At 36.2% G+C, this 12163-nt stretch overlaps 1 protein-coding gene across 1 annotated transcript; it reads left to right on the plus strand.

Moving 5' to 3' along the window:
• LOC109840749 (long chain acyl-CoA synthetase 4-like) lies at positions 787-10737 on the plus strand. Its single transcript, XM_020409503.1, has 20 exons — positions 787-889; positions 1085-1281; positions 1364-1427; positions 1502-1591; positions 2599-2655; positions 2859-2907; positions 3095-3171; positions 4597-4636; positions 4722-4816; positions 5183-5350; positions 5544-5654; positions 5726-5813; positions 6926-6992; positions 7498-7573; positions 7684-7801; positions 8639-8884; positions 9260-9399; positions 9995-10177; positions 10303-10422; positions 10514-10737. The coding sequence occupies exons 2-20, from the start codon at positions 1139-1141 to the stop codon at positions 10547-10549; spliced, it is 1968 nt and encodes a 655-aa protein (XP_020265092.1). The 5' UTR covers positions 787-889; positions 1085-1138; the 3' UTR covers positions 10550-10737.

Here is a 12163-nt window from a genome sequence, read left to right on the forward strand (position 1 = left end):
GTTTATGCTACAATAATTTACTGTAGCATAAACAATATATTAAATCTGCTTCTTCATACTGAAGTTACTATTCATACTACAGTATTTTATTGTATCATAAATAATGAGCAAATTAAATACATTAAAACTTAGATCTTTTTAAGTATAGAGGAGTAGATATGATTTTGTTATGGTGTTTCCCGTCGCTAAAATGTGGTACTTTGCCAGCAACAGACATGTGTCCCCCTACATGCACTGCTCAAATCGAATTGACGATCAGGACCACCAGGATCCCGACTTAGCCAACTCGCCAAGTCGACATCTCCTTAAGTTGACTCAAAGGGTGATACTTGTCGGTCCTCTTGTCGAAGACGACTCACTACGAGCTCACTCGACCAGTTATTCGACACATCGTAGGGTTGACTCGAAAAATGTTACTTCTCGACACCCCTCGCTACAAGCCAAAAGACGACTTCAATCTTAACCCCCCTCCCCCTCCGGACAGCGCGTCGGCGTCACATTAAATACTTGACAGACGCCATCATTTCTCCATCTTCGACACTACAGACGTCACATTAAATACTTCGACACATCGGACCATGTCGGTTTCATGCACTGCCTATCGCACCTCATTAATTGCGAAATGACAGCACCCATCCCGTGGCCGATCCACGACCGACACCTGTAAAGTAGATGCTGACTCATCCGCCAGCTCAAGCTTGGTCAAAAAGACTAGACTACCCAACTTGCTTCGCTATGAAAAGAAAAACCATTACAAATACAATGTTAAGCAATTTCTAAAACTGTAGTCCTCAAAAGTCAGAGACGTCCATACGCAAGAAAAGCAGTGCGAGAGAAGTTGGGTCATCTGAATGTAGGGGCGGATGGCTGTTCCTCTTGACTTATTTTGGTCAGCATCCGCTCTCTGCGTCCAAAATTCTCTCCCTCTCTCCATCATAAATCCCTGGCCACCCTTATAGTAAATATTCTGTAGTCCTCAAAAGTCTCAAGTAGCTTCACCTTCCCCCAACCTCCATTTCCTACTCCCCCTTCAGTTTTTTTCAATTTTTAGTCCTACTATTTATTTACAACAACTCCATCGCAGATCCATCGATCACCTAAACGAAAAAAAAAAGGAAAAAGAAAAGGAAAAAAAAACATGAAGTACCTCGTCGAAGTTGAGAAGGGGGCGCAGGGCTCCGATGGCCGCCCCTCCGTGGGACCCACTTACAGGAGCATCTTCGCCAAGGACGGCTTCCCTCCGCCCATCCCCGGCCTCGAGAGCTGCTGGGATATCTTCCGGTAAATTTAATTTTTTATTCTTTTCTTATTTTTGGGAAATCTTGATTATATTCTCATCAATGTTACTTTTCTATTTTATTAGATTGAGTGTTGAGAAGTATCCTGAGAATCGAATGCTCGGCCGCCGCGAGATCGTCGACGGCAAGGTACCGGTTGCGAGCTTTCCCCCTCTATTTATGGATTTAGTTGCTGATTGGTATTTTTGTTGTTTCTATTTTAGGCGGGTAAATATGTGTGGATGACTTACAAACAAGTGTATGACATCGTGATGAAGCTTGCTGCTTCGATCCGTTGCTGCGGCGTCGAAAAGGTCAGTTCTTTTATGTTCAGTTTTAGTTTTATGTATAATATCAAACAAAGGCAGGGTTTTGGATGGATAAATTGGATCGGTATTTTTGATGATAATTAGAAATTAAGCTGAAGTAGGATGTTTTTCCATCTTAAAAAAAAAATTATATTTAAGAGACTTGTTCTCTGATTGCCCTACAAAAATAAAGATAATTTCATTTCTCTATTTGTTGAAAAGGTGAACCGTTGATTTTTATGACTTCGACTGTTTAATAACCATCTTAGATGCACAAATTGTAACTTACGAGTACTTTTTAACGTTATTACTTATATTATTAAAATGTATTCAAAGATGTAGTTGGTTTAGATCGGCTTTTAGGCCAGAACCCTACTATTGATAGAAAATCAAAAGACAAGCTTTTGAGGGGGGGAAATTAGTTTAAATTGGATTGTTGACCAGTTAATCTACTTTTGCATGGACAAACAAATATACAAAACCTTAACTTTCCTGTTCTCTATTGGGCTTACTCTAGCAAATGTTCACAGACGAAAGTAGCAGATTCTCTTTCTCTGTTGCTTCCGATGTAATCATATAAGAATTTCTTATTTATAAACCGAATTTAAATTTGTCTTGTATCACACTCTTCTCTGTAATTGTATTTTAATACATGCTCTTTAACAAGTTTCACCAGGCTGAGATTTTTTCATTGTTAAGGAATCTTTACTGCAATCACAGTTGTCTCAGTGCAAAAACTTGCTGCTCCATTTATTATATTTCCTAGTTTCTCTCTCTATTTCCGCGTATTACTGAGTTCACCCATTTTTCATGTACATCAAGAATTAGTTAGCTTGCATCCTTTTACATTTGGTCTTTGATCAGTTTGATTATCTAAGTTTAACTTCTGCAAGATGATTGTGCTCAGTACTAATATTAGTTTCAGCACTTCTCTATAATAGAACCCAAAAATGATTGACATGTTTGCCAGCTTTGTGGAACTCATACTTAATGTTTCATTTGTTTTCTTCCAGGAAGGCCGCTGCGGTGTCTTTGGTATCAATTGTCCCGAGTGGGTTATGAGTATGGAGGTACCTACTTTACGTGCATGTGTGTAGTTGATTTTTTTATGGAAACTTGAAGTCTGATATTATCTTGGGCTGTGGACCTTTTAAACTGTCATTGCTTTATTTCTATTGTATCTTCATAATGGCTTATCTTGGAGAAGCCGTAGCATTTTAGTCTTTAACTTTAAAGTTATTTATTTTATTGTACTCTATCTGACCTTTTACAGGCTTGCAATGCTCTTGGAGCTTATTGCGTTCCCCTGTATGATACACTTGGTATGTGTTATACCTTCTGTTCTTAGTACTGTATTTATTTACATTCAGTAGGCATACAGTGGTAGAAGGATGCATGATGCGTGAACATGAAAGCCATCACTGTGTGTGATCTTGAGCTTCATAACCTTATATAGTCTGCTAAAATTACTATATGATGACTGTTTGCTGCCTCTTTTCTTGTCTTTAGGTGCTGGTGCAATCGAATTTGTTATATGCCATGCAGAGGTCCAGATCGTCTTTGTGGAAGAGAAAAAGATCGGGGAGGTACTATGCTTTACATGTGTTTTTGGTATACTTTTCTCTTTCTGCATGCAACAATTTGAGTAGTTGCGTCTGACTTTACAATAGTATTATGCTACGCTGTAAACTGGAATATTTACTGTGCCATTAAGCCATGAACTTGAAGTTCTTTTGCTCCACCTTTTTCAACATTTTGATGTCATGAATATATCTCTACACTGGCTTCCGAGCCAAAATGTGACTCCAGTAAGTCAGATAAACAGTCTTAAACAAGCAAGCCAATGGGAGATGGCTATAAGAGAAGGATTAAGGTAGGATGCAACAGAGCGCATATGGCTCTGGTAGATTATACTTGGGGAAGGTGGCTTGCTGGTTGCTGTGGCTGCCAAAAGAAAATGACAGGGAGAAAAGAAGCATGTCATTTACTTCTACAAAAGGGAATAGGAAATGGAGATCTATGTGCACGTGTTTGAAATAAATAAGAATGGCTGACTGTTCACGTTAGGTATTTCCAATCGATAAAAGTATGTAGTTACTATCATAAGTTAAAACAGTTTTCAATTTTCGAACAGAACCATTTAGGCATAATAGGTTGCGTTTTGAGCTTCACATTTTAACACAGTAAGTCTAATTCAGTTGCATGCTAAAGATGGTTTCTGAAGTCTCCTCTTTAGGCTAATGTCATCAAATTCATGTTCTAAAGCAAAATGCCATATAGACACCTGCCTGACCCCTATGGGAACAAGGACAGGTGCTTGACTTTAACTTTTATAATCGCTTAGGTTAAGTTGGTACTTGGAGGGAAAAAAGAAACAGATCCTAGCACTCTCAGAAGTGGAAAACCTAGAAGAAAAATGTATAAATCTGTTGATATTCTCGTAAGACAGCTGAGATTGAGAAAAATTAACTAAGCTCAAGTCTATTATGGAAAAAAGAATTGATTGCATAATCTATTGCATTCACAAACAGCACAAGACAGAAAAAAGGAAAGCATAAAAACTTTAAAGCACTTCATTGTGGGCCATTGATATATTTCCGATATTTAAGGCCTGCAAGTATTTCTCCTGAACGTTTGTATGTATTTTTCTGGAAATGTACTCTTTTTCCTAGTGTGTTGGTACAACCATATATTGACATGATGTTACACTTCAAATTTTTAGTGTTCGCCTGATCATAAGAGTATATATATACTTTAATGTGTGTTCGATAATGTATGAATGTAATGGGTGTTTCTGCTAGTATTCTTTGGAAGAGGGAGGGTACAGTATGAACCAGTTGACTTTGCATCTGTTTTAGCAATGATGCTTCACTTGCCTTGAAACCTTTTTGTTAAATTTTCTGTTTCTTGAGACATTGAAGAAGAATGATAGTGTTGTGTTATTCCTTATCTTTTACGCATACTTAATGTGTTGACAAACTTAACTAATTTTGTGATTTTCTCTTTATCAGGTGCTGAAAACCTTTCCCAATTCAACTAAATTCTTGAAAAGTAAGTTATAAATGGGTTATTGCTCAGTGTTTGCTGCTTCTGCTTTTCCTCATTTACATTTTAAAAGCATTTTTTTATATTACAGCTATTGTAAGTTTCGGGAAGGTACCTGCTGAGCAAAGAGAGGAAGTTGAAGAGTCTGGCTTGGCAATATACTCTTGGGATGAATTTTTGCTCTTGGTAGGTTAACAACTATGATGTTTGAGGTTTTTGTGTGCCCCTCGGTACTTTTTCATGCCAGCAATTTCATTCTATTTTGTAGCTGAAACATTCATGATATGCTTTAATAAATTTTAGTTGAATTGTAGGAGAAGTCTTTAATTATTTTTCATTCAGGACGAATATTAATTCCTGCATCCTTTCACAGTTTTATGTATGTTTATAGCTTTGGATAGAAGTGAGCTATGAATTCTTTCTTCAATATTTAACTATTAGCATCCTTATACCTGTGAACTTGCAAAAAGTACATATGTGCTATAAGGGCTGTGAGTTTTAATCTTAACTGCAATTTTCACTGGAGATTCAGATTCTGTGTTGTACCTGCAGGGAGGCAATGAACAATTCGATCTCCCCGTAAACAAGAAGACAGATATCTGTACTATAATGTACACTAGTGGAACAACTGGTGACCCTAAGGGTGTTATGATTTCCAACGAAAACATTATCACTCTGATTGCTGGTGTTGATCGGCTTCTTAATTGCATGAATGAGCAGGTGATTTTATAGCATTTACTCATTGCTTTTAAAATGTTCTTTAATGTTTATTATTGCTTGTTATAAATATGCTCTATATTTTGATTCGTAGGTTAGTATGTTCTTCGCTACACGCGCGCTCGCGCTCGCACACATACACATACATATTTGATATGACTTTTAACTTTTTTATTGTTCCTTGGAATTAATACAGCTGAAAATGGATGATGTTTACCTGTCATATCTCCCTCTTGCACATATCTTTGATCGGGTGATTGAAGAGTTGTTTATTTTCAATGGGGCTTCAATAGGATTTTGGCGTGGGGTGAGAGACTTAAAACTTATAATATCCTTTCCAGTTATGTCAATTTATTTAGTCCCAACTTTCTTGTGTAGGATGTCAAGTTGTTGGTTGAAGACATTGGAGAGCTAAAACCATCCATTTTCTGTGCGGTTCCACGTGTATTGGATCGGATATATACAGGTGGACATTAGACCCTGTGCCTCTTTGTTTTGCAACACCTTGGCATGTTTTATTCCAAACAGTATAAAGGATTTTCCTCAAACATTGTGAATGGTGCCAAAACAAACTCCAAAAATATCTGTGCATGTTCATGCACTATGCCTTCGTGGCAAACCATATTTGAAATATATTTGACTGCTAAAACCTGGAAATGAGTGCACAGAGAGGTATCTTTTCTTAGAAAGTTGTTTATATGCATAGTTTACGTACTTTAATCTGAATGATGTATGTATACCTCCTCATATCCCCTAGACTCTCGATATGGAGAAAGGGGTATTCACCTTGCTCCTTTAAGGTCTTCAAAGTTTTGGATTATTCTCCAACAACAATATCAAAATGAAAATGACTTTGTTCGACGCTTCATATATTTATAGTAATACACTAAGCATCACCCATGATATTGAGTATTATAATGTTTCTCAATGATTACTGTGGCACCTTTCCCTCCGCATAAGGGGCTAGTAGGTGATATCCTACCCTCTGTGCACATCCATCTTTGTGAAGCTTCCTCTGTGCACATCCATCTCTGTGAAGCTTTTGCTTGTCGATAGACAATTGGTAGGTCGCACATCAGACATCAATATGGCTTTATTCACGAGAAAAGGCGTGTCATGATTTCCTCATAGATTGCTACCCAGCTTTCCGCAGTGGATTAAAATATTTTTCGACTGTCTCCCACTCACTCCATCCTCTAGTGTTTGACTCTATATAGTGTCGTGTATGAAGGACTACAAATGCCCTCACCATGTTTGACATAGCCCACCCAAGGCCTGTCAGGTATTGGCAACTTTCTACATCCATGTCAGATGTGTTTGCATATGAACAGAAAATTTGTTCTTTTTTCCATTACTATCGAGTGTTTTACATACCTTTTACATGTTGGGAAAACATATCCCTTTGTTACAGGCACATTTGTTCCATTCACCCATGGATGTTCTTTAAATTCCTACCTACAGGGTTTGAAACAGTGACTTCCTACAACCCACCTCCACCCTTTTACCACTGTGTGAGACTTCAGTGATACTTACAATGGTTAGAGACTGTTTCTAATTGTTTCCTCACTTATATTTCAGGTTTGCAGACTAAGATATCTTCTGGAGGTTTCCTGAAGAGTACACTGTTCAACATTGGCTATAGATAGTAAGTTCTTGCATGGATTCTATTAGTTAAACCAAATTCATTTTCTAAAATTTTTGGCTATAGATCCTCAATGGTTAGCATATTTGATATTACTCTCTCTAAATATGTTATTTGACATAATTGCCTAACGAAGTGGTACACATCAGTTACAATCCCTCGTCCATTAGTTTGCAAGCTCCAGAGTCCAGACAAGCTCTGGAAGGACTAATAAATAAGTGGACTCTGCATGGTTAGGAGCTCTCAAATGTAATTAGTAGGCCTTTGACCTGTAAGTTACAGTTAATACTTTTTCTGGCCTTCAATCTTCAATCCTAAACTACACACAATTACCTTACTCATTCAGTATTTCTATTCTTTGCTTTGTTTTCCTATGAAGGTTTTTCTTTATAAAATTATCTATGTGTTTCAGCCATAATCTATTTATGAAGTTGCATAATAACAACTAACCAAATTCACTATTTACTATTATTGGACTTTTGTTGACGTGCTTGTTGGAATTTGGCAGCAAACTGTATAACATGGTGAAGGGAAGTAAACATGACGAGGCAGCTTCAATTTTTGATAAGATCGTTTTTAGTAAGGTATTGAACCTGCCAAAATGACAATCTTCTGTGAAGCATGAAACTTATTTGCCACTGTCTTTCTGTTTCTGTTCCTTGTTTACACAATTCAGTTTTCATGGTCTATCTAGGTAAAAGATGGACTAGGTGGCAACGTTCGGCTTATATTATCTGGAGCCGCTCCTCTAGCTAAACATGTTGAAGAATATTTACGAGTTGTGTCATGTGCCCATGTTCTGCAAGGATATGGTATGAACTATCCAAACAATCTTAAACATTATGAAGTATGCTACCATATTAGTGCGTATGTACACTAACAGTTATGTGGAACTCCATTTTCTTGATCTCTGCTGTAAAATGCTAGTTGTTTGCATAATGCACATGAAAAAGATAAAACTAAATCATATAATTTTAAGGAAATCAATATAAATCAGAAAGAATAGAGTTCCAAGGAAATACTCTTGTGATTTTGTCTATAGAAATCAGACCTATCAGTAGTGAGATTGATCCTAAGATGATGTTACGGGTAGATATGCTGATTACTTTAAACTAACTTCTCCTATTACGTTACATCATTCCAATATTTCTCGAAAATAACTTCTATTTATTTTCCAACCATTGATTCAGGCTTTTCAAGTATATTACATCATGTATTGGCCTGTTAAATTATCATTATCACAAGTTATCATACCGCTTTTCCAAAATATGGTACTTATATTTCTTTCTTTTGTTTGGTCCTTTCTTTTTTCTTTCTTCTTCTTCTTCTTCTTCTTCTTCTTGTTCTTTTTTTTTGTGTGTGTTGGTGGGGTTTACTTCACTCTCCAGCCTATAGATTACAGTTTCCAGGATATTCCTTCTATGATTTTCAATAACAGCGTTTAATTGGCTCTCTTCAGGACCATCTCTCTTATCACTTATTTAAAAAGCTGACTCCAGCACTTTAAGTTGTTATTGATTTTTCTATTATAATGCTAATAAAGGAATATAAGCTATAACTTAGCATTGAAGGAAAAATTACACTTTAGAATATAAAAAGAGATGATTATTCACTCAAATGCATTGCTGATTTCTATTGTTTGTGTGTAGGTCTTACGGAGTCTTGTGCTGGGACTTTTGTGTCACTTCCAAACAATCTGTCTATGCTTGGGACAGTAGGCCCACCAGTACCAAATGTTGACGTGCGCCTGGAATCTGTTCCAGAAATGAACTATGATGCTTTATCTGACACTCCTCGAGGAGAAATCTGCATTAAGGGAAATACACTATTCTCAGGATACTACAAACGAGAAGACCTCACAAATGAGGTTCTGGTTGATGGTTGGTTTCATACAGGTATATTCTCCATGCATACAATCTTTTTAACAATTTTTTGATAAACAACTCTGACAAGCTTTTTATTTGAAAATTTGGGGTTGGAACATGAAGCCTTTTCTTCATTTAATTAATAATTTTGTGATAAAACATACACTCAATCATGTGTTTGAAGCAAGATGTTAGCCCAGTGTAGCTCGACTCTTATTGTTGGCATTTTGCAATGTGTTGTAGTCAAATAAAATCAGAGACTATCAACTTAGACAAGTACTAAGCCTCTGAGTATGCATTTAAACATTACTGAAATTCTGCCATTCAAGGTTCTTGGTGTTCAGTTTTGTCCTCAAGACTCATCCAGAGGCCATTTGACATGCTTTTATTGGTCTTCACTTGCAGGGGACATTGGTGAATGGCAGCCTGATGGAAGCATGAAAATTATTGATCGAAAGAAAAACATATTTAAGCTTTCACAAGGCGAATATGTTGCTGTTGAAAATCTGGAAAACATTTATGGTCTTGCGTCTGCCACAGATGCTGTAAGTAGTTGGCCCTTACTGCTCTGTGATAAATGACAACAAGAATGCCGCCTCTTTTCCTATTACCTGGTAGTTTCTCCTATCATTAAGAACCGTACCTACAAATTCTTGAAAGCCAGAGACATCCATTTATTCTATAGTTGTTCTGATCAACCTTTGAAAACTTGGTGTCCTTACATGGTTTTCCTCTGTTGCTATCATTATTGGAAGTGACAGCGATTCTGGTAGTTTCATATATGAATTTTGGTATGTGGAATAATCTAGCTTAATCATAAGCATTTTATTCATTGATTCTTTTTTCATTTTCCCAATAATACTAACAGATCAATTTTTTATGCTTCAAACCTTTAATCTCCTCTTTCAGTTTACTAGGCAATCGATCCTTAATAGTCAATATCAGCTACTACCAACTGTAATCAATTGGTTTCAGATAGATGATACGTTGTATGCTTAAAATCTGGTAGGATGGCAGATGATTGTGGGTGTCAGACGATACATTGAACCTTAGTTCAAATACATTGTTTAGCTAATTTGATGCATCTAACCAAAATTTGTCATTGTTGAATGTTTTCACAGTTCTCTTGGTTTTGTTCAGATATGGATATATGGAAATAGCTTCGAGTCTTGCCTTGTTGCTGTTGTCAATCCTAATAAGGATGCTCTTGAGGGCTGGGCTGCACAAAATGGTGCAAGTGGCGATTTTGATGCCCTCTGTGAGAATCCAAAAGCAAAAGAATACATTCTTGGGGAACTTACAAAGATTGCAAAAGAAAAGAAGGTGAATTGTTCTTAAGCTTCAGATCGGTTTCTCATCTTCTATTTCTACTTTTACAAATATAATGGCAATACTGCTTGTCGATTATTAAGTCTAATTTTGGTTTCTTTTGATCAATCTTCTAACAGCTGAAAGGTTTTGAGTTCATAAAAGCTGTTCACCTTGACCCTGTCCCATTCGACATGGAACGCGATTTGCTTACCCCGACATATAAGAAAAAGAGGCCTCAGATGCTCAAATATTATCAGGTACGATGCTTTAGCTAACACGATATTTCTCTACATAAAGTGCATTCGCCAAGTTAGTTAAGATGCTTATCTTGCTGGTTTTATTTCTCAGACTATCATTGATGGCCTGTATAAAAGCACCAAGTGAGCAAGCGAGGTTACCTATGATCAGCCACTGCTGGCGCTGTCATTTTTATTGCAGATGTACAAATGAAAACTATACATTTACACAAACACAAAAGTTTAAATTATATGTTGATACTTGAAGAGTTTTTACAAATGTGATACATAGAACTGCAGAATATGAATATCTGATAGAAAGCAAATTACTCTTCTCGACCGCTCTTAGTAAATCCTTTGCAATCAGATCCATTGATTTGTTGTGGAAGATTGAGCTAAGTTCGAAAGAAATTGAACGAAAGAAACAATCGTGCCGATTTCTCTCTTTTGATGGGCGACGGAAGAAGAGAACGCGATTAAAGTTAGCGTTATTTGTCTACAGGCAAAGAAGCGATTATGCTATGACCACCCCTTTCAGGTCTCACGCAATAGTAAATATGTTCCTTTAGGGCCTGTTTGTTTGCCTAAAAAACGAGGGAAATCAAAGAATATGGAACTTATTTCTAAGAAAAATTGTTTTGAGATCGTTTGGTTGGCTAAAAGAAAAAAAAAAAAAATCAAAGAATGAGAGATGAGTTCTCACATTATTATTGGATGATTTGGGTGAGTTTTTAAGAAAATTTGTTTTGAGGTTGTTTGGGTGGCTAAAAAAATAAGAAAATAAATTATAAGAAACCTATTTCCTGTAATAGGTTCTTTTCTTGTGTTTGGTTCATTCATAAAAATAAAATAAATTATAAGAAACCTATTTCCTGTAATAGGTTCTTTTCTTGTGTTTGGTTCATTCATAAAAATAAGAAAATAGATGAGATGCTATTTCCTGTAATAGGTTCTTTTCTTGTGTTTGGTTCATTCATAAAAATAAGAAAATAGATGAGATGATATGAGTTGTCAATATATTATTGGATGATGTGACTCACATCTAAGGAAATCGATTTCCTAGCTTTTTTGGAGGAAATGAGTGAAAATGAAATGTTAATGGGATGAGATAGAGTTGTCACTATATTATTGGATGATGTGAGTGATTTTTAAAAATGAGATGTGATGGAGATGAGATGAGTTGGATGATGTGACCCATTTCTTGTGTTTGATTTATTTTTAGGGGCTGTTTGGTTGGTTTCTAAAAAACCAAGAATAGGAAATTGTAACTTGGAAATCTCCAAAAGTTCAATTTCCACCATTTCCATCCCTAAAACTTACCCACAACATCCAATAAAATATTATTTTTATCCAATAACTCATCCACATCATCCAATAAAATATTATTTTCACCCAACAATTCATCTCATATCATCAAATAAAATAAACCAAACAAAAGAAATGGGTCACATCATCCAACTCATCTCATCTCTATCACATCTCATCTTTAAAAATCACCCACATCATCCAATAATATTGTGACAACTCATCTCATCTCATCTCCATTTCATCTCCATCCATTTCCTCCAAAAAAACAAGGAAATTGATTTCCTTAAGTGTGGGTCACATCATCCAATAATATAATGACAACTCATCTCATCTCATCTCATCTCCTATTTTTAAGAATGAACCAAACACAAGAGAATAACCTATTATAAGAAATAGGTTTCCTATTCTTTGATTTCCTTCTTTTTTAACCAACCAAACAACCTCAAAACAACTT

This window comes from Asparagus officinalis, chromosome 5 (assembly GCF_001876935.1).
Source record: "Asparagus officinalis chromosome 5, Aspof.V1, whole genome shotgun sequence".
NCBI lineage: Eukaryota > Viridiplantae > Streptophyta > Magnoliopsida > Asparagales > Asparagaceae > Asparagus > Asparagus officinalis.

What these genes read in the sequence shown, in the direction of transcription:
- LOC109840749 (XM_020409503.1), top strand. Translation starts at nt 1,139, where the DNA reads ATGAAGTACCTCGTCGAAGTTGAGAAGGGGGCGCAGGGCTCCGATGGC. An exon ending in TCCCCTGTATGATACACTTG is followed by an intron (nt 2,908 to 3,094) that starts GTATGTGTTATA and finishes TCTTGTCTTTAG; the next exon opens with GTGCTGGTGCAATCGAATTT. An exon ending in AGATGCTCAAATATTATCAG is followed by an intron (nt 10,423 to 10,513) that starts GTACGATGCTTT and finishes TTTATTTCTCAG; the next exon opens with ACTATCATTGATGGCCTGTA.